This window comes from Somniosus microcephalus, chromosome 6 (genome assembly GCF_052327205.1).
Source record: "Somniosus microcephalus isolate GS21.2 chromosome 6, FLI_Smic_1.0, whole genome shotgun sequence".
In the NCBI taxonomy this organism is placed as follows: Eukaryota; Metazoa; Chordata; class Chondrichthyes; order Squaliformes; family Somniosidae; genus Somniosus; species Somniosus microcephalus.
In genome coordinates this window covers 275,974,697-276,002,301 of record NC_140992.1, presented here as the reverse complement: position 1 = coordinate 276,002,301, position 27,605 = coordinate 275,974,697, and the positions used below count along the sequence as shown (strand labels likewise).

The 27,605-nt window shown below is 49.2% G+C and overlaps 1 protein-coding gene across 1 annotated transcript in view; it reads left to right on the top strand.

Annotated features, from left to right (window-relative positions):
* The window catches only part of cmtm4 (CKLF-like MARVEL transmembrane domain containing 4), a 106,129-nt gene that overhangs the window by 57,155 nt on the left and 21,369 nt on the right, over nucleotides 1-27,605 (top strand). The window contains exon 2 of the mRNA XM_085991860.1: nucleotides 23,982-24,158. Within this exon, the coding sequence (XP_085847986.1) occupies nucleotides 23,982-24,158 (177 nt within the window). The remainder of the gene's footprint in view (nucleotides 1-23,981; nucleotides 24,159-27,605) is intronic.

Below are 27,605 nucleotides of genomic sequence, written 5' to 3'. Positions count from 1 at the left end.
GGTCGGTTTTAAGGAGCGTCTTAAAGGAGGAGAGAGAGGCGGAGAGGTTTAGGGAGGGAATTCCAGAGCTTAGGGTCCAGGCAGCTGAAGGCACGGCCGCCAATGGTGGGGCGATGGAAATTGGGATGCTCAAGAGGCCAGAATTGGAGGAGCGCAGAGATCTGGAAGGGTTGTGGGGGTTGGGAGGAGGTTACAGAGATAGGGAGGGGACGAGACCACGGTGGGATTTGAATGCAAGAGCTGGTAGGGCTGGCAGGCTCCTGCCCTTGAAGGAGGTTCACGGAACCAGTTGAATTTTTACAACATTGCTACCAGATTTATGCAATTGATTTTTATATATTCCTGCCGTGGGATTTGAATTCACGACCTCTGGGCCACTGACAAATCACTTATGTGCGAGCCCCAGCGGGATATTTTACCATGCACAGTCTGGAGCAGGAAACCTTTCCTCCTCCTCCTCCTCCTCTCTAGCCCCACAACACGTGAGGCTCATTGTACTGCCCCTGTTTGTCTCCCAAGTTGCGGTCAGCTAGCTCCGCACAGAGCGGGGATCGAACCCTGACGACTACCAGCTCAGATTTCATCCCTACATTTCCACTTCAATCCCTTCTGTCAGTGTTTGGCATCCTCCCAAACCTGCGACCTCTTCCACCTGGACAGACAAGGGCAGCAGGCGCATGGGAACACCACCACCTCCAAGTTCCCCTCCAAGTCACACACACCATCCTGACTTAGATGTATATCGCCGTTCCTTCATCGTCGCTGGGTCAAAATCCTGGAACTCCCTCCCTAACAGCACTGTGGGAGCACCTTCACCACACGGACTGCAGCGGTTCAAGAAGGCGGCTCACCACCACCTTCTCAAGGACAACTAGGGATGGGCAATAAATGCTGGCCTTGCCAGCGACGCCCACATCCTATAAACGAATAAAAAAAATAACCGGCCTCAGTTCCCGTGGGCTGCAACGAGAGGGTGGGGTGAGGGGAGTGGGTGGGACAGGAGAAAAAAACTGGCCAATGATCCCACTCCTGACTGAACCCGGTAGTATTGTTGAATCTAAGAAACATTCTAATTGTCAAGTATAAACTAGATTTAACTCTGTCAGCTGCTGACTGATTTAGTTAATGAATACTTGTATCGGACTTTGGTTTAGACCACACTGGGAGGACTGTGCACAGCTCTGGTCTCCATGTTACAAAAAGGATACAGAGGCACTGGAGAAGGTGCAAAAAAGATTCACAAGGATGATACCAGAACTGAGAGGTTATAACTATCAGGAAAGACGGAACAGGCTGGGGCTCTTTTCTCTAGAAAAGAGAAGGCTGAGGGGTGGCCTGATAGAGGTCTTTAAGATTATGAAAGGGTTAGACAGGGTAGACGTTGACAAGATGTTTCCACTTGTGGGGGAGACCAGAACTAGGGGCCATCAATATAAGATAGTCGCAAATAAATCCAATAAGGATTCAGGAGAAACTTCTTTACCCAGAGAGTGGTGAGAATGTGGAACTCGCTTCCACAGGAAGTGGTTGAGGCGAATAATATAGATGCATTTAAGGGGAATAGAAACATAGAACATAGTAAAATAGGAGCAGGAGTCGGCCATTCAGCCCTTTGAGCCTGCTCCGCCATTCAATATGATCATGGCTGATCCTCTATCCCAATACCATATTCCCGCTCTCACCCCGTACCCCTTGATGCCTTTTGTGTCTAGAATCTAGATAAGCACACGAGGGAGAAAGGAATAGGAGGATATCTGATGGGGTGAGATGAAGTAGGATGGGAGGAGGCTTGAGTGGAGCACAACAAGAACTTACATTTATATAGCGCCTTTAACGTAGTAAAACATCCCAAGGCGCTTCACAGGAGCGTTTTCAAACACAATTTGACACCGTCAAAGAGGAGATATTAGGGCAGAGTCAATGACGTAGGTTTTAAGGAGCGTCTTAAAGGAGGAAAAAGAGGTAGAGAGGCAGAGAGGTTTAGGGAGAGAATTCCAGAGCTTAGGACCTCGGCAGCTGAAGGCAAGGCCGCCAATGGTGGAGCGAAGGAAATCGGGGATGCGCAAGAGTCCAGAATTGTAGGAGCGCAGAGATCTCGGTGGATTGTAGTTCTGGAGGAGGTTACAGAGATAGGGAGGGGCGAGGCCACGGAGGGATTTGAAAACAAGGATGAGAATTTTAAAATCGAGGCGTTGCTTAACCAGGAACCAATGGCGGCCAGTAAGCGCAGGGATGATGGGTGAACGGGACTTGGTGCGAGTTAGGGCACGGGGCAGTGAGCACAGGGGGTGATGGGTGAACGGGACTTGGTGCGAGTTAGGACACGGGGCAGTGAGCACAGAGGGTGATGGGTGAACGGGACTGGGTGTGAGTTAGGACACGGGGCAGTGAGCACAGAGGGTGATGGGTGAACGGGACTGGGTGTGAGTTAGGACACGGGGCAGTGAGCACAGGGGGTGATGGGTGAACGGGACTTGGTGCGAGTTAGGCCACGGGCAGCCGAGTTTTGGATTAACCTGTTGGGCGAAATGGCCTGTTTCTGTGCTGTAAATTCTATCTAATGCTATGTAAATGTTGCTGACTTGCAGTTGGATGCTTGCCTGTCGGTGAGACTCTCCTCCCGTGGTCCCTGAGCGGGTAGCGGGAATAGCGTGAGCAATTCTGCCGAGCGTCCGTTAGATTAAAACCGACCGAAGGGCCGAGATCTCAGCAGGAGCCGAATTTAAATTGCTCGCCTCCCGCAAGAAGTTGATTTCGAGGCCTCTTGAAGGGCCCCCTCCCCCCCCCCCCCCCGGCCTTCTTTCCCCCCCCCCCCCCGGCCCTCTTTCTCCCCCCCCCCGGCCCTCTCCCCCCGCACCCCCGGCCCTCTCCTCCCCCCGCACCCCCGGCCCTCTCTCCGCCGCCCACCCCCCCCGGCCCTCTTTCCGCCGCCCACCCCCCCCGGCCCTCTTTCTGCCGCCCCCCCCCCCGGCCCTCTTTCCGCCCCCCCCCCGGCCCTCTCTCTCTTCCCCCCCGGCCCTCTTTCCCCCCCCCCCCACCCCCCCCCCCGGCCCTCTTCCCCCCGGCCCTCTCCCCCCACCCCCGTCAATTCCTCAGCCAGTGAATAGTGACGTCTACCAGAGAGGCGGTGGGATTTAATGCTCGGTGTTTCAGGGCCAGGCCCGGTGACATTTACAATGCGAGATCTAGTTATTGTGTAGAAGAATGCGAGGGCCAACGCTGATGAACTAATCACATGTCAGCACTTAATAAACCAGCCGCTGTGTGAGTCGTACACAGCTGTCGCCAGTCTGTAGCTTTTATCCTCCATAAATCCAGGCTGACACTCCCAGTGCAGTGCTGAGGGAGCGCTGCACTATCGGAGGTGCCGTCTTTCGGATGAGACATTAAATCGAGGCCCTGTCTGCCCGCTCAGGCGGATGTAAAAGATCCCATGGCACTATTTCGAAGAAGAGCAGGGGAGTTCTCCCCGGTGTCCTGGGGCCAATATTTATCCCTCAATCAACATCACTAAAACAGATTCTCTGGTCATTTATCACATTGCTGTTTGTGGGAGCTTGCCGTGTGCAAATTGGCTGCCACGTTTCCCACATTACAACAGTGACTACACTTCAGAAAGTACTTCATTGGCTGTAAAGTGCTTTGAGACGTCTGGTGGTTGTGAAAGGCGCTATAGAAATGCAAGTCTTTTCCTGCTTTTTTTCCCCCTTGCCCTTCAGTGTAAACACGCTGGGGTTGGGTTTCTGCCTCTTTCCGTTCGTTATATCAGTGCAATTCGGGCGGAACCGACCGAACCAGTGCAAAAAGACCGGGGGGAATTTTAAACGTAAGTGATTAACGCCCGAAACCACTCGCGCTCGTGTTTGCCGCGTTAGGCTGGATAGCTCTTTGTTGGCCGGCACAGACACGATGGGCCGAATGGCCTCCTTCCGTGCTGTAACTTTATGATTCTATGTCACCGCTCCTAAATACAGCAAGGAATACATTTTAATGGAAAGAAGATAAAAAGACACGATTACGTTCTATCACCTTGCCCGATTACGCTGGTTCACGGAAGATTTTACGTTTGTGATTCTGTGAATCAATTTTAGTGGAAACTTGAACTGTAACCTCACCAGAGCGATTCCCCAGTTGTACCCAAAGCGGAAACTCTTTCCCCCCTCCCGCCCCCCCCCCAATGCCTCTAATCTGCTGCTCGACCTCCAGTGGTTTTGCTGTGAGGTGAATGAGGTGATTGATTTTCTCCGGTCCTCTTTACCTCCCACCCCCACCCACCTCTACACCCGCCACCCTGCTCTCCTGAAGACCTCACCCCTCTTATCCATGAACACAGGTTCCTATGAAGGTATGTTGTACAGGAGCAAGGATGTCTTGCTGCAGTTGTACAGGGCATTGGTGAGGCCACACCTTGAGTATTGTGTGCAGTTTTGGTCGCCTTATCTGAGGAAGGATGTTCTTGCCATGGAGGGAGTGCAGCGAAGATTCACCAGACTGATACCTGGGATGGCAGGAATGACATAAGAAGAGCGATTGGGTCGATTGGGCTTATATTCACTGGAGTTTTTAAACTTTAACTCTAGTTTATAGTTGCTAAGGTCTTTTCTGGTGTAGCAGGGACTGTTGGTAAACCATACAAGCGCCTTAGAGTTTATCTTTAATTGGTGATAGTGAATTAATTAAAATTAATTAAAGGGTAAGTCATGCCAGGAGAGCCCAGCCCCGTGTTATGCTCCTCTTGCTCTATGTGGGAATTCAGGGACACTGCCGGTGTCCCTGATGACCACGTGTGCCAGAAATGCATCCAGCTGCGGCTACTAGCAGACCGCATTGCGGCGCTGGAGCTGCGGATGGATGGGCTTTGGAGCATTCACGATGCTGAGAGGGTCGTGGATAACACGTTTAGTGAGTTGGTCACACCGCAGGTAAGGGCTGCACAGGCAGAAGGGAAATGGGTGACCATCAGGCAGAGCAGTAGAGGCAGGCAGGTAGTGCCGGGGACCCCTGTGGCCACCCCCTCTCAAACAGGTATACCGATTTGGATACTGTTGAGGGGGATGACTTACCAGAGGAAGGCAGCAGCAGCCAAATTCCTGGCACCAGGGGAGCTTCTGCTCAGGAAGGGAGGAAAAAGAGTGGGAGAGCAATAGTGGTAGGGGATTCTATCGTAAGGGGTACGGATAGGCGTTTCTGTGGCCGTAGACGTGACTCCAGGATGGTTTGTTGCCTCCCTGGTGCCAGGGTCAAGGATGTCACTGAACGGCTGCAGGGCATTCTGAAGGGGGAGGGTGAACAGTCAGAGGTCGTGGTTCACATTGGGACCAATGACATGGGTAGGAAGAGGGATGAGGTCCTGCAGCAAGAATTTAGTGAGCTAGGTAGCAGATTAAAGAGCAGGACCTCAAAGGTTGTAATCTCTGGATTACTCCCGGTGCCACGTGCTAGTGAGTATAGGAATAGGAGGATAGAGCAGATGAATGCGTGGCTAAAGAGTTGGTGCAGGAGGGAAGGCTTTAGTTTCCTGGATCACTGGGCCTGCTTCTGGGGAAGGTGGGACTTGTACAAGTCGGACGGGTTGCACCTGAACCAGAGCGGGACAAATATCCTTGCGGGGAGGTTTGCTAACACTGTTCGGGGGGGGTTTAAACTAAAATGGCAGGGGGTTGGGAACCTGAGCAGGGAGACAGAGGAAAGGGAAACAGGGATAAAAGCAAAAGATAGGAAGGAGAAAAACAAAAGTGGCAGTCAGAGAAATCAACGGTTTAAATCAAATGTGGCCACAGTAAATAATAATTCTAATAGGTCTAAGAGCGTTAAAAAAACAAGCCTGAAGGCTTTGTGTCTTAATGCGAGGAACATTAGTAATAAGGTGGACGAATTGGCTGCGCAAATAGAGGTAAACGAACATGATTTGGTTGGGATTACGGAAACGTGGCTCAAGGATGGCCAAGACTGGGAACTCAACATCCAGGCGTATTCGATATTCAGGAAAGATAGGCAAAAAGGAAAGGGAGGTGGGGTAGCATTACTAGTTAAAGAAGGGATTAATACAATTGTAATGAAGGATATTAGCTCTGATGATGTGGAGTCTGTATGGGTAGAATTGAGAAATACTAAGGGGAAAAAAACATTAGTGGGAGTGGTATATAGACCTCCCAATAGTAAGGTGGAGGTTGAGGATGGCATTAAAAGGGAAATTAAAGAAGCGTGCAATAAGGGCACAGCAGTCATCATGGGTGACTTTAATCTACATATAGATTGGGCCAACCAAATTAATAACAATACTGTGGAGGAGGAATTCCTGGAGTGTTTACGGGATGGTTTCCTGGACCAATATGTCGAGGAACCAACCAGAGATCAGGCCATCTTAGACTGGGTATTATGTAATGACAAAGGATTAATTAGCAATCTTGTTGTACGAGGCCCCTTGGGTCTGAGCGATCATAATATGATCGAATTCTTCATTAAGATGGAGAATGAAGTAGTTGACTCAGAGACTAGGGTCCTCAATTTAAATAAAGGAAACTACGATGGTCTGAGGAGCGAGTTGGGTAGGATTGATTGGGGAATGTCACTCAAAGGGGTGACGGTGGATAGGCAATGGCAAACATTCAAAGACCGAATGGATGAGCTACAGAAATTGTTCATCCCAGTTTGGCATAAAAATAAAACAAAAAAGGTGACTCAGCCGTGGCTAACAAGGGAAATTAGGGATAGCATAAGCTCCAAGGAGACGACATATAAATTGGCCAGAAAAAGCAATAATCCTGAGGATTGGGAGCAGTTTAGGATTCAACAAAGGAGGACAAAGGGATTAATTAAGAAAGGGAAAATAGAATATGAGAGTAAGCTTGCAGAGAACATAAAAACTGACTGTAAAAGCTTTTATAGATATGTGAAGAGAAAAAGATTGGCGAAGTCAAGCGTAGGTCCCTTACAGTCGGAATCAGGGGAATTTATAATGGGAAACAAAGAAATGGCAGGCCAACTAAATTCATACTTTGGTTCTGTCTTCACAAAGGAGGACACAAATAACCTCCCAGAGATGCTGGGGAACATAGGGCCTGATGAAAGGGTGGAACTGAAAGAAATCAGTATTTGTAGGGAAATGGTGTTAGGAAAATTGATGGGACTGAAGGCCGATAAATCCCCAGGGCCTGATAATCTACATCCCAGGGTACTTAAGGAAGTGGCCCTAGAAATAGTAGATGCATTACTGGTCATCTTCCAGAACTCGATAGACTCTGGAACAGTACCCATGGATTGGAGGGTAGCTAATGTTAACCCACTATTCAAAAAAGGTGGTAGAGAAAAAGCGGGGAATTATAGACCGGTAAGCCTGACATCGGTAGTGGGGAAAATGCTAGAATCTATTATAAAAGATGTAATAGCAGAGCGCTTGGTAAGCAGTGACAGGATCGGACAAAGTCAACATGGATTTACAAAAGGTAAATCATGCTTGACTAATCTACTGGAATTTTTTGAGGATGTAACTGGTAAAATAGATAAGGGAGAACCAGTGGATGTGGTGTATTTGGACTTTCAGAAGGCTTTCGATAAGGTCCCACATAAGAGATTAGCGTGCAAAATTAAGGCACATGGGATTGGGGGCAAGGTATTGACTTGGATAGAGAATTGGTTGGCGGACAGAAAGCAAAGAGTTGGAATAAACGGGTCGTTTTCCGAGTGGCAGGCAGTGACTAGTGGGGTACCGCAAGGATCGGTCCTAGGACCCCAGCTGTTCACAATATATATTAATGATCTGGACGAGGGAATTGGATGTAATATCTCCAAATTTGCAGACAACACAAAGCTGGGTGGGAGGGTAACCTGTGAAGAGGATGTCGTGAAACTCCAGTACGATTTGGACAGATTGGGTGATTGGGCAGAAACATGGCAAATGCACTATAATGTGGATAAATGTGAGGTTATCCACTTTGGTGACAAAAACAGGAAGGCAGATTATTATTTGAATGGCAATAGATTGGGAGAAGGGGAAGTGCAAAGAGACCTGGGTGTTCTTGTGCACCAGTCGCTGAAGGTAAGCATGCAGGTGCAGCAGGCGGTTAAGAAGGCAAATGGTATGTTGGCCTTCGTAACAAGAGGGTTCGAGTACAGGAACAAGGATGTCTTGCTACAGTTGTACAGGGCCTTGGTGAGACCGCACCTTGAGTATTGTGTGCAGTTTTGGTCGCCTTACCTGAGGAAGGACGTCCTTGCCATGGAAGGAGTGCTGCGAAGATTCGCCAGGCTGATACCTGGGATGGCAGGAATGACGTATGAGGAGAGATTGTGTCGATTGGGCTTATACTCACTGGAGTTTAGAAGATTGAGAGGGGATCTCATCGAAACTTATAAAATTCTGTCAGGCCTGGACAGACTAGATGCAGGAAGGATGTTTATGATGGCCGGGGAGTCCAGAACCAGGGGTCATAGTCTAAGGATAAGGGGTAAGCCATTTAGGACTGAAATGAGGAGGAATTTCTTCACCCAGAGAGTGGTGAACCTGTGGAATTCTCTGCCACAGAGGGCGGTGGTGGCCAGTTCATTAAATATATTCAAAAAAGAGTTGGATATATTTCTTAAGGCTAAAGGGACCAAGGGATATGGGGAGAAGGCAGGGACAGGGTACTGAATTTGGATGATCAGCCATGATCTCATTGAATGGCGGAGCAGGCTCGAAGGGCCGAATGGCCTACTCCTGCTCCTATCTTCTATGTTTATAAGAATGAGAGGGGATCTCATTGAAACTTATAAAATTCTAACAGGACTAGACAGACTAGATGCAGGAAGGATATTCCCGATGGCGGGGGAGTCCAGAACCAGAGGTCACAGTCTAAGGATAAGGGGTAAGCCATTTAGGACAGAGATGAGGAGAAATTTCTTCACCCAGAGAGTGGTGAACCTGTGGAATTCTCTACCACAGAAGGCAGTTGAGGCCAATTCATTAAATATATTCAAGAAGGAGTTAGATATATTTCTTAAGGCTAAAGGGATCAAGGGATATGGGGAGAAAGCAGGGACAAGGTACTGAATTTGGATGATCAGCCATGATCTCATTAAATGGCGGAGCAGGCTCGAGGGGCCGAATGGCCTACTCCTGCTCCTATCTTCTATGTTTCTATGGGGGGTGGGGGGCCTGCATGCCCTCTGATACCTCGGTCAGTTCTTGCTGGGTTTTTATGACAAAAATTCAGGCTGACACTCCCAGTGCAGTACTGAGGGAGAGCAGCACTGTCGGCGGCGCCGTCTTTCAGATGAGATGTTAAACTGAGGTCCCGTCTGCCCCCTCAGGTGGACGTAAAAGATCCCATGGCATTATTTTGAACAAATATACATTCTTTTAAGGCACAGAAACCCCACAGGAAAAGTGGTCCAACCGTGGCTAACAAGAGAAGTTAAAGATAGTATTAGATCAAAGGAAGAGGCTTATAATGTTCCCAGAAAGCGCAGTAAGCCTGAGGATTGGGAGAATTTTAGAATTCAGCAAAGGAGGACCAAGAAATTGATAAAGAAAGGAAAATAGAATATGAGAGTAAACTAGCGAGAGACATAAAAACAGACTGTAAAAGCTTCTTTAGGTATGTAAAAAGGAAAAGATTAGCGGAAATAAATGTGGGTCCCTTACAGGCTGAGACAGGAGAAATTATAATGGGGAATAAGGAAATGGCAGAGAAATTAAACAAATACTTTATGTCTGTCTTCACAGAAGAAGATGCAAAAATCCTCCTGGAAATAGTGGAGAACTATGGGTCTAGCATGAATGATGAACTGAAAGAAATTAGTAATAGTAAAAAAAATAGTACTGGAGAAATTAATGGAACAGAAAGCCAATAAATCCTCTGGACCTGATGGCCTACAAAGGTTTTGAAGTAGGTGACTATAGAGATAGTGGATGCATTGGTTGTCATCTTCCAAAATTCCCGCGAATTGGAAGGCAGCAAATGTAATCCCACTATTTAAGAAAGGAGGGAGAGAGAAAACAGACCAGTTAGCCTGACATCAGTAGTAGGGAAAATGCTAGAATCTATTATTAAGGACGTGGTTACAGGGCACTTGGAAAATAATAATAGAATTGGGCAGAGTCAACACAGTTTTATGAAAGGGAAATCATGTTTGAAGAATCTGCTAGTTTTTTGAGGTTGTAGCTAGCAGAATAGATGTGGTATATTTGGATTTTCAGAAGACATTCGATAAGGTTTCACACAAGAGGTTATTAAACAAAATTAGGGCTCATGGGATTGGGGGTAATATACCAGCATGGATTGAGGATTGGTTAACGGACAGAAAACAGAGTTGGAATAAATGGGTCATTTTCGGGTTGGCAGGCTGTAACTAGTGGGGTATCGCAAGGATCAGTGCTTGGGCCTCAGCTATTCACAATCTACATCAATGATTTGGATGAGGGGACCAAATGTAATATATCCAAGTTTGCTGATGATACAAAGCTGGGTGGGAATGTAAGTTGTGAGGAGGATGCAAGGAGGCTTCAAGGGGATATAGACAGGCTAAGTGAGTGGGCAAGAACATGGTAAATGGAATATAATGTGGAGAAATGTGAAATGATTCACTTTGGTAGGAAAAATAGAAAAGCAGAGTATTTTTTAAATGGTGAGAGATTGGGAAATGTTGGTGTTCAGAGGGACCTGGGTGTCCTTGTACACGAATCACTGAAAGTTAACATGCAGGTACAGCAAGCAATTAGGAAAGCAAATGGTATGTTGGCCTTTATTACAAGAGGATTTGAGTATAAGAGTAAAGACGTCTTACTGCAATTATATAGGGCCCTGGTGAGACCACACCTGGAGTATTGTGTACAGTTTTGGTCTCCTTACCTAAGGAAGGATATACTTGCCATAGAGGGAGTGCAACGAAGGCTCACCAGACTGATTCCTGGGATGGGGGGATTGTCCTATGAGGAGAGATTGAGTAGACTAGGCCTATATTCTCTAGAGTTTAGAAGAATGAGAGGTGATCTCATTGAAACATACAAAATTCTTACAGGGCTTGACAGGGTAGATGCAGGGAGGATGTTTCCCCTGGCTGGGGAGTCTAGAACCAGAGGTCACAGTCTCAGAATAAGGGGTTGACCATTTAGGACTGAGATGAGGAGAAATTTCTTCACTCAGAGGGTGGTGAATCTTTGGAATTCTCTACCCCAGAGGGCTGTGGAGGCTCAGTCGTTGGGTATTTTCAAGACAGCGATCGATAGATTTTTGGATATTAAGGGAATCGAGGGATATGGGGATCGGGCAGGAAAATGGAATTGAGGTAGAAGATCAGCCATGATCTTATTGAATGGTGGAGCAGGCTCGAGGGGCCAAATGGCTGATTCCTGCTTCTATTTCTTCTGTTCTGTTCTGTTCTTAAGAGCAGGGGAATTCTCCCTGGGGCCAATATTTATCCCTCAATCAACATCACTGAAACAGATGATCTGGTCATCTGTTTGTGGGAGCTTGCTGTGTGCAAATTGGCTGCCGTGTTTCCTACATTACAACAGTGACTACACTTCAAAAAGTACTTCATTAGCTGTAAAGTGCTTTGGGACATCCTGAGGTCGTGAAAGGCGCTATATAAATGCGAATCTTTCTTTCTTTTGTGTCTGCCGAGGGCCCCTCGGGGAGTGGGTCTCCGAGCCCCCTCCCCTTGTGTGTCACCATTGAGGCTGTGTTCTATGTTGCTTGGATTCTGGGAGAGCTGCGCCCGTTAGTTACCATCTGGAGTACTGCGATCAGTTTTGGGGACCGCACCTCAGGAAGGATTTACTGTTGTTGGAAGGAGCTAAGATTCACTAGAATTATATCCGAGGCTTAAAGGGTTACTTTAGAGGACAGGTTTTATAAACCTGGTTTGTATTCCCTTGAGTTTAGAAGGTTGAGGTGGGTGATCTGATCAAGGTGATAAATGGATTTGATAGGTTAGATAGAGAGAAACTATTTCCTCTGGTGGGGGTGAGGGGAGCCCAGAACAAGGGGGCAGAACCTTAAAATTAGAGCCAGGCCGTTCAGGAGGGAAATCACTCCCACACGTAAAGGTAGGTGAAATCTGCAATCTCTTCCCCAAAAAGCTGTGGATGCTAGGGGACAATTAAAAGTTTCAGGCCTGAGATCGATAGACTTTTGTTGGGTAAGGGTATCGAGGGATATGGAGCGAAGGCAGGAGATGGAGTCTGTCAGAGAGAGAGAGAGCACTTGCTAAATCAGTGACTCCGATACCCGACCTGAGACATCCACCATTTGTTCAGTGTGTAAGCATGGCACGCCACCAGTGGGGAGTGCTCAGCATTTTACCTCTTCGATTTGGGACTGCGATTTTGAGACGCCCCCTGAGACAAACCCCTGGAGAAGTCTGGAAACTCGCAGCGGGTTCCCTGGGTGTCCGCGCAGAGAGCAGGCAGGACAACCTTTCGATTCAGTTCTCTCGCAGGGTTCCTACACCTGAAACATGAACCTGCCCTTTCTCTCTCTCTCTCTTCAGACCTGCCGTTTCCTGTTTTATTTATTTCACATCTCCTTTTAGTCTCAATGTGCTTTGGCCTGGTTAATGTGTGTGTCTCTCACACAGCACTGGTAGCAGGTGTTTCCACCGATTTAACACTGAATACGTTCCTCCGCTGTGTGACTCTAATTTGTTGTGTGCGGCTGGCTGTTGCCTCAGACGAGATTTCTGCTGGAAAACTGGCGGCGGCAACAACAACAGCAGCGCCTTTAACATAGTAAAACGTCCCAGGGTGCGTCACAGGAGCGATTATCAAACAAAGTTTGACACCGAGCCACATAAGATGATATTGGGACAGCTGACCAAAAGCTGGGTCAAAGAGGTCGGTTTTAAGGAGTGTCTTAAAGGAGGAGAGGGGCGGAGAGGTTTAGGGAGAGAATTCCAGAGCTTAGGTCCCAGGCAGCTGAAGGCACGGCCACCAAAATGGTGGAGCGATGAAAATCAGAGGATGCACAAGAGGCCAGAATTAGAGGAGCGCAGAGATCTCGGGGGGGTTGTGGGGGCTGGAGGAGGTTACAGAGATAGGGAGGGGCGAGGCCATGGATGGGTTTGAAAACATGGCTGGCATTCCTCCTATTGTATTAGAAGGGGATTATGTGTGTGTGCGCGTCAATGACTTTCTGAGCAGCCATTTGTTCACACAGTGTCCACTTCACCCCTGAAGGGAAACATGTTTGCTATTCCCATGGCACTATGCAAGAGCAGGGAAGTTCTCCCCAGGTGTCCTGGGCCAATACTTATCCCTCAACTAACATCACCAAAACAAATGATCTCATCCTCATCACAAAATCCATTTTTGACGGGATCTTAGTGTGCCCATTTCCCACATTACGACAGTGACTATACTTCAAGAGTACTTCATTGGCTGTAAAGTGCTTTGGGACGTCCTGAGGTGGTGATAGGCGCTATAGAAATCCAAGTCCTTCATTTTTTTTTTCTTTTAATCACACAGAGAGCCATTACTTCAGCCTCGTATCATCTCACACACAAATACTGGCCGGTTAGACGGGTACAATGAGGCAACTGTAGCCCCACATGAATAAGCACCGTCAGGAGAGGAAGGGTGAATGTTGGGGGGGTGCACAGTAAAAGGTGTCACCTTCTCGGGTGCTGGCCTGAAAATCCCTCTGGACACAGCAAGGTTGGCGCAAGGGACCTGATGTGTACATTGGCCCTTGTATCTGGCTGCTCACTGTGCACTTCAGATTATAAACTTCTTCAGGTGTTTAGCAACACCTGGAGTTTAAAATTCTCATCCTTGTTTTCAAATCCCACTCCCCCCCCCGTGGCCTCTCCCCCTCCCTATCTCTGTAACCTCCTCCAGCCCCACAACCCTCCCGAGATCTCTGCGCTCCTCCAATTCCGGCCTCTTGCGCATCCCCCAATTTTAATCGCTCCACCATTGGCGGCCGTGCCTTCAGCTGCCTGGGCCCCGAGCTGTGGAATTCGCTCCTACATTACAACAGTGACTACGTTTCAAAAGTACTTCATTGGCTGTAAAGCGCTTTGAGACGTCCTGAGGTCGTGAAAGATGCTGTAGAAATACAAGTCTTTCTTTTCTTTTTCCCTAAACCTCTCCACCTCTCTCTCCTCCTTTAAGACGCTCCTTAAAACCGACCTCTTTGGCCAAGCTTTTGGTCACCTGCCCTTGACCCCGAGCTTCCGGTCGCCTGTCATTTTAATTCACCGTCCCATTCCCACTCAGACCTCACCGTACTCGGCCTCTTGCATTGTTCCAGGGCATAATCTTAGAATAAGGGGCTGCCCTTTCAAAACTGAGATGAGGAGAAACTTCTTCACTCAGAGGGTAGTAAATCTATGGAATTTGCTACCCCAGAGAGCTGTGGAAGCTGCAACATTAAATAAATTTTAAACGGAGATAGACATTTTCCTAGCAGATAAGGGAATTAGGGGTTACGGGGAGAGGGCAGGGAAGTGGACGTGAGTCTAGATTCAGATCAGCCATGATCCTATTGAATGGCGGAGCAGGCCCGAGGGGCCGTATGGCCGACTCCTGCTGCTAGTTCTTATGTTCTTATGTTCTCAGTGTAAGCTTGAGGAACAGCACCTCATCTTCCGATTAGGCACTTTACAGCCTTCTGGACTCAATATCGAGTTCAACAATTTCAGAGCATAACCTCGGCCCCCATTACATTTTTACTTATTTTTTATCCACACCTTTGATTTGGCCCTTTCCCCTTTCTCTCTCCCACATGGCAGCTGTCTCCCATTCTGCCAGCGCATTTCACACCTAATCTAGAGCCGTCTTTTGTCTCCACTAGTCCTATCACCGTCTCGTCTGGTTTTGAATACCTCTTAATGTCTCTTCACTTCTCTTTTGTTCTCTCCCAGCCCCCAAACTGGCCTTTTAATTTGTTTCATTTCCTGTGTTTTTTCAGTCCTGACGAAGGGTTTCGACCTGAAACGTTGACTCTATTTCTCTCTCCACGGATGTTGCCTGGCCTGCTGAGTTTTTCCAGCATTTTCTGTTATTTCTAATATTTCCTTTATCTGTCTCGGTGTCAAATTTTGTCCGATAATCGCTCCTGTGAAGCGCCCTGGGACGTTTTACTACGTTAAAGGCGCTGTATAAATGCAGGTTGTTGCTGTTGAAGTGTCAGCCTCGGCTCAGTGGGTAGCACACTCGCCTGGGGGTCAGAAGGTCGTGGGTTCGAGCCATCGCTCCCGTTGGAGGGAGACCCCATTTCTGTCTTTGAGTTCATGGTTCATTCAACCGAGTCCGAGTGTTGCAGCATTCATTTTAGTCGTATGTATGTAACGCTGCTTTGTAGGGTGAGTGTTAAGTGGCATTAGGAAGGGTTAATAATCCAGCCAAGGTGCCTTTATTCAAAGTCATGTCCGGAACGGTTTGCTTGGTGCAATTTAAAAAATAATGATTCTCGGGGTGTGGGTGTCGCTGGGAAGGCCGCTATTTATTGCCCATCCCTCAGTTGCCCTCGAGAAGGTGGTGGTGAGTTTTCCTAGCGGTTTGATAAAACCGAGTGTCTCGCCAGGCTGCTTCAGAGGGCAGTTAAGAGTCAACCACGTGGGTGTGGGACTGGAGTCGCATGTAGGCCCAGACCGGGTAAGGGCGGCGGGATCCCTTCCCTGAAGGGACATTCCTGAACCAGTTGGGACTTTTTGAAAGTTATAAAATTCTAACACGACTAGCCAGACTAGATGCAGGAAGGATGTTCCCGATGGTGGGGGAATCCAGAACCAGGGGTCACAGTCTAAGGATAAGGGGTAAGCCATTTAGGACTGAGATGAGGAGGAATTTCTTCACCCAGAGAGTGGTGAACCTGTGGAATTCTCTACCACACAAGGCGGTAGAGGCCAATTCATTAAATATATTCAAGAAGGAGTTTGATATATTTCTTAAGGCTAAAGGGATCAAGGGATATGGGGAGAAGGCAGGGACAGGGTACTGAATTTGGATGATCAGCCATGATCTCATTGAATGGTGGAGCAGGCTCGAGGGGCCGAATGGCCTACTCCTGCTCCTATCTTCTATGTTTCTATGTTTTAGCCATTCCGACAGCTTCCTGGTCATTTTTACTGATGCCAGGGTGGTATATGCAAATTAAAAAAAAAAAAAACAATTCAAATTCTCCAACGTCCTTGGTGGGAATTTACATTACCTGACTCACGCTCGGCTAGGCAGATGGTCTGTGGGCATCAGGTATTTTAATAATGGAAATGTGCAGGAGATATCTGATGTCTGAAACTGGTTAAAGACACGAACCCCCAGAAAACCTCCTAAATTGGGGAAAAAAAAGAACTTGCATTTCTGTAGCGCCTTTCACGACCTCAGGACGTCCCAAAGCGCTTTACAGCCAATGAAGTACTTTTTGAAGTGGAGTCACTGTTGTAATGGAGGAAACGTGGCAGTCAATTTGTGCACAGCAAGCTCCCACAAACAGCAATGTGATAATGACCAGAGAACCTGTTTTAGTGATGTTGATTGAGGGATAAATATTGGCCCCAGAACACCGGGGAGAACTCCCTTGCTCCTCTTCGAATAGTGCCGCGGGATCGTGGGCGTTCACCTGAGAGAGCAGAGGGGGGCCTCAGTTTAACGTCTCATCTGAAAGACGGCACCTCCGACAGTGCAGCACTCCCTCAGCACTGCACTGGAGTGTCAGCCTGGATTCTTTTTTATTCATTCACGGGATGTGGGAGTCGCTGGCAAGGCCAGCCTTTATTGCCCATCCCTAATTGCCCCTTGAGAAGGTGGTGGTGAGCCGCCGCCTTGAACCGCTGCAGTCCGTGTGGTGAAGGGAGTTCCAGGATTTTGTCCCAGCGATGATGAAGGAACGGCCGATATATTTCCAAGTCAGGATGGTGTGTGACTCGGAGAGGAACTTGGAGGCGGTGGTGTTCCCATGCGCCTGCTGCCCTTGTCCTTCTAGGTGGAAGAGGTCTCGGGTTTGGGAGGTACTACCGAAGAAGCCTTGGCGAGTTGCTGCAGTGTATCTTGTAGATGGTACACACTGCAGCCACGGTACGCCGGTGGTGGAGGGAGTGAATGTTTAATGAGATGAGGGATTTGGGTGCAGGGAGGAGAGGAGAGCAATGGCAGTGAGTATGGTGCAATTTTTTTTTCTGTTTCTTTTCCCTCAACTCCAGAGATTTAAGCACAAAATCTAGGCTGACACTCCCGATGCAGTACTGAGGGAGTGCCACACTGTCGGAGGGGCAGTACTGAGGGAGCACTGCACTGTCGGAGGGGCAGTACTGAGGGAGCGCTGCACTGTCGGAGGGGCAGTACTGAGGGAGCACTATACTGAGGGAGCGCTGCACTGTCGGAGGGGCAGTACTGAGGGAGCGCTGCACTGTCGGAGGATCAGTACTGAGGGAGCGCTGCACTGTCGGAGGGGCAGTACTGAGGGAGCGCCGCACTGTCGGAGGATCAGTACTGAGGGAGCGCTGCACTGTTGGAGGGACAGTACTGAGGCGGAGCGCTGCACTGTTGGAGGGGCAGTACTGAGGGAGCGCCGCACTGTCGGAGGGGCAGTACTGAGGGAATGCTGCACTGTCGGAGGGGCAGTGCTGAGGGAGCGCTGCACTGTCGGAGGGGCAGTACTGAGGGAGCGCTGCACTGTCGGAGGGGCAGTACTGAGGGAGCGCTGCACTGTCGGAGGGACAGTACTGAGGGAGCGCTGCAGTGTCGGAGGGGCAGTACTGAGTGAGCGCCGCACTGTCGGAGGGGCAGTACTGAGGGAGCGCTGCACTGTCGGAGGGTCAGTACTGAGGGAGAGCTGCACTGTCGGAGGGGCAGTATTGAGGGAGAGCTGCACTGTCGGAGGGGCAGTATTGAGGGAGAGCTGCACTGTCGGAGGGGCAGTATTGAGGGAGAGCTGCACTGTCGGAGGGGCAGTATTGAGGGAGAGCTGCACTGTCGGAGGGGCAGTATTGAGGGAGCGCTGCACTGTCGGAGGGGCAGTACTGAGGGAGTGCTGCACTGTCGGAGGGGCAGTACTGAGGCAGCGCTGCACTGTCGGAGGGGCAGTACTGAGGGAGTGCTGCACTGTCGGAGGGGCAGTACTGAGGGAGAGCTGCACTGTCGGAGGGGCAGTATTGAGGGAGAGCTGCACTGTCGGAGGGGCAGTATTGAGGGAGTGCTGCACTGTCGGAGGGGCAGTACTGAGGGAGCGCTGCACTGTCGGAGGGGCAGTACTGAGGGAGTGCTGCACTGTCGGAGGGGCAGTATTGAGGGAGCGCTGCACTGTCGGAGGGGCAGTACTGAGGGAGTGCTGCACTGTCGGAGGGGCAGTACTGAGGGAGTGCTGCACTGTCGGAGGGGCAGTACTGAGGGAGCGCTGCACTGTCGGAGGCCCTTCGGGATGAGACGTTAAACCGAGTGTCCCCGTCTGCCCCTTTTCAGCGGGTCAGGTTGCTGTTACGGGTTCCGTGGCACTCTTGGAAGAAAAGTCAAGGAGGGAGGGAGTTTCTCCCGGTGTCCTGGGCCAACATTCCTTCCTCAGTCAACGCCACCAAGAACAGATTAATTGCCCATTTGTCTCATTGTGGAATCTTGCTGTGAAGGGAATGCTGCCTTTTCCAATTGTATTTTAAAGTAACTCGCTGTGCGTGCAGAATTTTGAGAGGTTTGATCGGACGCTGTGTGTTCTTTTTGTTAATTGGGGGTTGAATGGTACCGTGTCCCAGCCAGGGAATGACCACTTTGGGAGAAGAGGGGGGATAATTGGAGGGAAGGGGTGAAGAACGAGACTGCTGCTGAGCCCAAGCCAGTTGGTTTTATTTTTCCGCAAGTATTCACAGGTTTCACATTCTCAGATGTGAAATGGAAAAGTCTCGTTGGGTTCCAGCTGGCACCATGTGCAAACCTTGTGGAACGTTCGGACCCCTGAGAGGATCAAGGCTTTTGTTGTTGAGAAATAAACTCCGCTTGGTGCTTCTGTGGAATGGTTTGCTGCCAGTTCATACAGATTCAGGCTCCAAACTCCTCTCGGGGTCCTAACAACCGTACTCTTCCAACCAGACGCAACGAGGCCAGGGCTTTACAGGGTGGAGCCCCTCCAGCCTGTTCCACCATTCAGTCAGATCATCTTAACTCCCATCTACCCACCTTGGTTCCGTAAACCTTAATACCCTTACTTAACAAAAATCTATCAATCTCAGTTTTGAAATTGTCAGTTGACACCCCTACCCCCCCCCCGCCCCCCCAGCCTCTGCAGCATTTTGGGGGAGAGAGTTCCAGGTTTCCAGCACCCTTTGTGTGAAGAAGTGCTTCCTGACATCACTGGGGGTTTATCTGCACAAATTGTTGGGCTTCATAAATAGAGGCATAGAATACAAAAGCAAGGAAGTTATGATGAACCTTTTATAGAACACTGGTTCGGCCTCAACTGGAGTATTGTGTCCAATTCTGGGCACCGCACTTTAGGAAGGATGTGAAGGCCTTGGAGAGGGTGCAGAAAAGATTTACGAGAATGATTCCAGTGATGAGGGACTTCAGTTACGTGGATAGACTGGAGAAGCTGGGGTTGTTCTCCTTCGAGCAGAGAAGGTTGAGAGGAGATTTGATAGAGGTGTTCAAAATCATGAGGGGTCTAAACTATTCCCGTTGGCGGAAGGGTCGAGAACCAGAGGACATAAGAAATAGGAGCAGGAGTCGGTCATTCGGACCCTCGAGCCTGCTTCGCCATTCAATAAGTTCATGGCTGATCATCGACCTCAACTCCACTTCCCTGCCCGCTCCCCATAACCCTCGACTCCCTAATCATTCAAATATCTGTCTATCTCCACCTTTAAATATATTCAATGACTCCGCCTCCACAGCTCTCCGGGGCAGGGAATTCCAAAGATTCACGACCCTCTGAGAGAAGAAATTCCTCCTCATCTCCGTTTTAAATGGGCGACCCCTTATCCTGAAACTATGCCCCCTAGTTCTAGATACCCCCTCGAGGGGAAACATCCTCTCTGCATCTATCCTGTCAAGCCCCCTCAGAATCTTATACGTTTCAATAAGATCACCTCTCATTCTTCTAAACTCCAATGAGTATAGGCCCAACCTGTTCAACAGGACACGGATTTAAGGTAATAGCAAAATACTGCGGATGCTGGAAATCTGAAATAACAACAGAAAATGCTGGAGACACTCAGCAGGTCAGGCAGCATCGAGGAGAGGAGAAAGAGAGTCAACATTTCAGATCGAACCCTTCGTCAGAACTGGAAAAGGTTGGGGAAGAGAGATTTTTAAGCAGGGGCCGGGAGGAGGGGAGGAAAGAACAAAGGGAAGGTCTGTGATGGGGTGGAAGGCAGGAGAGATTGACTGACAACAGGGAGGACAGTGCAAGGCAAAAGGAGAGGTAATGGGACAAGTTAAGAAACAAATGATGGGTCTAGATGAGGTGTGAATGATGATGGCAGCAACATTAACAGCTACCATGTGAGGTAACAAGAGATAAAAAATATATAAAGAAATACAGGGGACAATTTATGATCTGAAGTTGTTGAACTCGATGTTGAGCCCGGAAGGCTGTAAAGTGCCTAATCGAAAGATGAGGTGCTGTTCCTCGAGCTTACGCTGAGCTTCCGTGGAACAGTGCAAGAGGCCGAGGACAGTGAGGTCAGAGTGGGAGTGGGGCGGAGAATTAAAGTGGGTTAATTCCAGCCCAGAATCCGTGGGCTTAATCAACATTTAAGCTTTGATCTGTATTCTCACGAGCCCCTCCCTCCGTTCTCTGTTTGGCAGCAGCCACCAGTGTGACACATGAAGGACGGGTATTGAACGATATGGTTTGCTCCAAGCCTGTTATCACCTCGCTTTGCACAGGGCGACTTCCATTCATTAATCTCCTCGTTTTGTCTCCTAGAAACAGCCCAGCGGGCCCTCGCACACAATTAATTAAGTGAAGTGACTATTATCAGGAACAAGTCACCGTGAAACTGTCATTTAAAAAAAAAACATGTCCTTTAAGGAAGGAAATCTGTCGTCCTTACTCAGTCTAGCCTAAAATAGACTCGCGTTTCTCCAGCGCCTTTCACCACCTCAGGACGTCCCAAAGCGCTTTACAGCCAATGAAGTACTTTTCAAGTGTAGTCAGTGTTGTAATGTAGGAAATGCGGCAGCCAATCGGCACACAGCAAGATCCCACAAACAGCAATGAAATAAATGACCAGATCATCTGTTTTTAGTGATGTCGATTGAGGGATAGATATTGGCCCCAGGGCTCCGGGGAGAACTCCCTCTGCTCTTAGAAATAGTGGCCGTGGGATCCTTTATGTTCACCTGAGAGGGCAGACGAGGCCTCGGTTTCACGTTTCATTCGAACGATGGCGTCTCTGACAGTGCGGCACTCCCTCAGTACTGCCCCTCCGACAGTGCGGCGCTCCCTCAGTACTGTCCCTCTGACAGTGCGGCGCTCCCTCAGTACTGCCCCTCCGACAGTGCGGCGCTCCCTCAGTACTGCCCCTCTGACAGTGCAGCGCTCCCTCAGTACTGCCCCTCCGACAGTGCAGCGCTCTCTCAGTACTGCCCCTCCGACAGTGCGGCACTCCCTCACTACTGCCCCTCCGACAGTGCAGCACTCTCTCAGTACTGCCCCTCCGACAGTGCGGCGCTCCCTCAGTACTGCCCCTCTGACAGTGCGGCACGCCTTCAGTACTGCCCCTCCGACAGTGCAGCGCTCCCTCAGTACTGCCCCTCCGACAGTGCGGCGCTCCCTCAGTACTGCCCCTCCGACAGTGCGGCGCTCCCTCAGTGCTGCCCCTCCGACAGTGCGGCGCTCCCTCAGTACTGACCCTCCGACAGTGCGGCGCTCCCTCAGTACTGCCCCTCCGACAGTGTGGCGCTCCCTCAGTACTGCCCCTCCGACAGTGTGGCGCTCCCTCAGTACTGCCCCTCCGACAGTGTGGCACTCCCTCAGTACTGCCCCTCTGACAGTGTGGCGCTCCCTCAGCACTGCACTGGGAGTGTCAGCCTGGAATTTTGTGCTCAAGTCTCTGGAGTGGGACTCGAACCTTGTGACTCAGAGGCGAGAGCGCTCCCAACAGAGCCACGGCTGAAACTAGTAAACGTGACTCCAGGCCCTCACCAACCTGGTTGACTGGTACAGACCCTTCTGAACTTGCCTAGAAAGCCACTCGGTTGTAGATAGATTTCTTTCAGAAAATAACTCTTTTGGGATACAGTACAAGAGTCTGTGACGTGTGGTGGGTGTAGCGTGGCTCGGGAGGACGAGGTGACTCTGGACCTATGGTTCCCAAAGCTCTCCACCACTGGGGGTTTTCCCCGCCTCGTGTCTGGGTCTGTTGTAGACTCATTGATAGAGATTGATCGCTGTGATTAGTCAACAACTCCACTGTCGTTGGATCGTGCGACTACCAGGATGGTAGAAGAAGACTTAGATGGACCATGGTCTTTCTCCGTCTCGCAATTCCTGTGTTCCTAAGCATCGTAGCGCAGTCGGAGCAGCTTTGCCACCCGGACTGCAGCAGTTCAAGTGGAAGTTCTACCACCACCTTCAAACTACATAGAATGTACAGCACAGAAACAGGCCATTCGGCCCAACTGATCTATGCCGGTGTTAATGCTCTGCATCAGTCTCCTGTGGCTCAGTGGTTAGCACTCTCGCCTCAGAGTCAGAAGGTTGTGGCTTCAAGCCCCACCCCAGAGACTTGAGCACAAAAATCCAGGCTGACACTCCAGGGCAGATCTGAGAGAGTGCTGCACTGTCGGAGGTGCTGTCTTTCAGATGGGACGTTAAACTGAGGCCCCATCTGCTCTCTCGGGTGGGCGTAAAAGATCCCACGGCACTATGTCGAAGAAGAGCAGGTGAGTTATCCCCGGTGTCCTGGGGCCAATATTTATCCCTTAATCAACACCACAAAAACCAGATGATCTTGTCATTATCACATTGCTGTTTGTGTTGAGCTTGTTGTGCACAAATTGGTTGCTGCGTTTCCCACATCACAACAGTGATTACACTTCAAAAAGTACTTCATTGGCTGTAAAGCGCTTTGGGACGTCCGATGGTCGTGAAAGGCGCTATAGAAATGCAAGCCTTTTAACCCTAGCAGCATATCCTTCTATTCCTTTCTCCCTCGTGTTTATCTAGCTTCCCCTTAAATGCATCGATACTATTCGCCTCAACCACTTCCTGTGGCAGCGAGTTCCACATTCTCACCACTCTCTGGGTAAAGAAGATTGACAACATTAGCAGAGATCTGATTAACGTATTTCAAACAGTCGGCTTGGCTCAATTGGTCGCCCCACTAAAGGACTTGAGCTCATAATTCTTGGAGCAGCAAGGGATGGGGAATAGATGTATGTCCTTGCCCACAACACCCATATCCTGAGGATGGATCTTTAAACATTGTCGGGAGGTGCAGCAGCCATTTAGCGCTCTGCAAACAGGAATGAAGTGAACAGTCAATGGTTTCAACACAGGGAGGGTGCAGAGAGGATGAAGTTGGATGCTACAGTTGGAGTTTAGGAGGAACAAGGGAGGGCAGTCGAGAGATGCAGTGACTGTCGTAGTGTGACTCGAGCAGAGAACAATGGGTCTCTCGAGTTTAGAAGAATGAGAGGTGATCTCATTGAAACGTATAAGATGCTGAGGGGGATTGACAGGGTAGATGCTGAGAGATTGTTTCCCCTGGTTGGTGAGTCTAGAACTAGGGGGGTATAGTCTCAGGATAAGGGGTCGGCCATTTAGGACTGAGATGAGGAGGAATTTCTTCACTCAGAGGGTTGTGAATCTTTGGAATTCTCTACCGCAGAGTTAAGTATATTCAAGGCTGAGATCGATAGATTTTTGGACTATAGGAGCATCAAGGGATATAGGGATCGGGTGGGAAAGTGGAGATGAGGTAGAAGATCAGCCATGATCTTACTGAATGGCGGAGCAGGCTCGAGGGGCCATATGGCCGTCTCCTGCTCCTATTTCTTATGCTCTAACAGGGCTGTGACCGAGAACAACGCACGTGTGATTTTAAAGAGTGTACTTTTCTTTCAGGTTTTGGCACTAATAGCCTTCATCTGCATCGAGACGGTGAAGGAGTGTTTGCCGTGCGGGGGTCTGTACTTCTTTGAGTTTGTGAGCTGTACTGCGTTCGTGATCACCGGAGTTCTGCTCCTGATGTTCAGCCTGAATCTTCACACTAAAGTGCCGCAGGTCAACTGGAATCTGACGGTGAGTTGACCAGAAACCACAATGCTTTGGGTTTGATGGAGCGTGGGAAACACTCCCAGGGCAGATACAGAGTAAAGCTCCCTCTACACTGTCCCATCAAACACTCCCAGGGCAGGTACAGCACGGGGTTAGATAGAGTAAAGCTCCCTCGACACTGTCCCATCAAACACTCCCAGGGCAGATACAGCACAGGTTAGATACAGAGTAAAGCTTCCTCTACACTGTCCCATCAAACACTCCCAGGGCAGGTACAGCACAGGTTAGATACAGAGTAAAGCTCCCTCTACACTGTCCCATCAAACACTCCCAGGACAGGTACAGCACGGGTTAGATACAGAGTAAAGCTCCCTCTACACTGTTCCAATGATGTTTCTTCGACCAGCACCAATAGAGCGCCCCCTACTGCACGTGCATGCCATTTTTCTATTTCCTGCACGAACTATCCTCTGGTCTCTCGGAAGGCTGATGCCGAGGTTGGAACTACATTCTTTCAATAGATGTAGGGAACTGTGGAGCAATGGGACTGTAGAAGTGGTTCATTTGCTCTTGTATATCAAAAAAAAATTATTCACTTTAAACAGGGGATTGTGAGTTGGGTGCAGGTGCGGAGTGGGTTCAATCCATCCTAGAGTGATACAGGACAGAAAGAGGCCATTCGGCCCATCGTGCCTGTGGACGGCTCTTTGAAAGAGCTCTCCAATTAGTCCCACTTCCCCCTGCTCGTTCTCCAGAGCCCTGCAAATTTTTTCTTTTCAAATATTTATCCAATTCCCCTTTTGAAAGTTACTATTGAATCTGCTTCCACCGCCCTTTCAGGCAGCGCGTTCCAGATCACAACAACTCGCTGTGTAAACAAAATATCTCCTCATCCCCCGCCCCCCCCCCCCCCGGCCCTGGCTTTGTTTAACAAGCATTTTAAATCTGTGCCCTCTGATTATCAGCCCTCTGCCACTCGAAACAGTTTCTCCTTGTTTACTCTATCAAAACTCCTTCATGATTTTGAACACCTCTATTAAATCTCCCCATAACCACCTCTGCTCTAAGGAGAACAATCCCAGCGTCTCCAGCCTCTCCACATAACTGAATTCCCTCATCCCCGGTATCATTTTCGTAAATCTCCTCTGCACCCTCTCCAAGGCTCGACATCCTTCCTAAAGTGCGGTGCCCAGATTTGGACCCAATACTCCAGCTGAGGCCGAACCAGTGATTTATAAAGGTTCAGTATAACTTCCTCGCTTTTCTAAAGTCAAGGATCCCGTAAACCTTTTTAACAGCCTTCTCAATTTGTCCTAAGAATTAGGAGCAGGAGTCGGCCATTTGGTCCCTCGAGCCTGCTCCACCATTTAATAAGATCATGGCTGATCATCAACCTCAACTCCACTTTCCCGCCCGATCCCCATATCCCTTGATTCCCCTAGAGTCCAAAAATCTATCGATCTCAGCCTCGAATATACTCAACGATTCAAAATCCACAGGCCTTTGGGGTAGAGAATTCCAAAGATTCAACACCCTCCGAGTGAAGAAATTCCTCCTCATCTCGGTCCTAAATGGCCGACCCCTTATTCTGAGACTATGCCCCCTAGTTCTAGACTCTCCAGCCAGGGGGAAACAACCCCTCGGCATCTACCCTGTCAAGCCCACGTACTTGCATCCTGAGGCAAGGTTACATTAAGTCACAAACACATTGACCCACTGGAAAGCTCACCATTTTAAGAAGGTACATCGTGGTGACAGCAGCAGGTCCATATATCCTGGCCTCCACTCCTGCTGCACCTATTAAGTTTATATCATTGAGCAGTGCCATCGACATTGCGGTGATGTCAAAGCAGCTCAACTTCGAGAGGGTCATTTCATCCTAAAGTAACATCTCGGGGTACGGTAGCATAGTGGTTATGTTACTGGGCGAGTAATCCAGAGATCTAGACTAATAATCCAGAGACCGTGAGTTCAAATCCCACCACGGCAACCGGAGAATTTACAGTCAGTTAATTTAGTATCAGTACCTTGAAACTACCAGATTGTCATTAAAAACCCATCTGCTGTCCTTACCCGGTCTGGCCGATATGTGACTTCAGACCCACAGCAATGTGGTTGACTCTGAACTGCCCCTCTGAAATGGCCGAGCGAGACACTCAGTTGTACCAAACTGCTCGGGGAACCTTCAGCACACGGACTGCAGCGGTTCAAGAAGACGGCTCACCACCATCTTCTCGAGGGCAACTAGAGATGGGCAATAAATGCTGGCCTTGCCAGCGAGGCCCACATCCCGTGCATGAATTAAAAAAAAATGTCATTCCAAAGGTGGCACATTCGGCAATGCAGCAGTTCGCCGCACTGCACTCGGAGACGGGCCGGGTTGGGGTGGGGGGGAGGTTGGTGTGGAGAGGGGACACAGAGACAGGCAAGAAATGGACAGGAAGATTAGGACACTCCTGCTTGGTGAAGACCACCCAAAATCAGACCTTCCCAACACCAAAACGTTGGAACGTTTACAATTGAGTGTCTTGTCCTTGTTTCTGAAATCCTTACAGTTCTATCTTTAAGTTTAGTCAGAGACCAGTGACTCCAGGGCTGATATGTGGACTATCATTTTGGTTGGAATGGAATTCTTTAAGTGATGGGCTGAAAGGGGCAATCTGGATTAGTATGGGCTCTGTAATCGTCTGTTTCTCTCCTCGCCCCATTCCTGGGCCTGTGTTTGGACCTCGGCTGGTTCCTACGGCTTTGTACATTGTGCACTCGCCATTGGAACAGCTGCCTGTTCACTTGGCGTTGATGCGTTTGGCTTTGAATCTCTCCCAAGGCTTAAGTTTTCTCAGGTTTTGCTGTCTGGCCATGAGTTTTGAGCATTCGGTCACACTGTGCTGGATTCCCTGTCTGTACATCTTGGGCAGCGGACTTTGAGTTCAACACCCAGCACAGAAACCCATGGCCATGCATTGCAAGCCCGGCTGTCTGTGTCTCTCTCTCTGTTTCTCTCTCTCTCTCTCTCTCTGTTTCTCTCTGTCTCTGTCTGTCTTTCTGTCTCTGTCTGTGTCTCTCTCTCTGTCTTTGTCTCTGTCTATCTGTCTCACTCTGTCTGTCTTTCTGTCTCTGTCTTTCTGTCTCTGTCTTTCTGTCTCTGTCTTTCTGTCTCTGTCTTTCTGTCTCTGTCTTTCTGTCTCTGTCTTTCTGTCTCTCTTTCTGTTTCTGTCTCTGTCTCTCTCTGTCTGTCTCTGTCTCTCTCTGTCTATCTCATCTCTCTGTCTCTCTCCTCTCTGTCTCTTTCTGTCTTTCTCTGTCTCTGTCTGCTTCTATCTCTCTGTTTCTATCTTTTACTGTCTGTCTCTGTCTGTCTCTGTCTCTCTCTCTCTCTCTCTTTGTCTGTCTCTGTCTGTGGATACCTCCTCTCTATCTATCTCATCTCTCTGTCTCTCTCTCTGTCTCTCTCTCTGTCTCTCTCTCTGT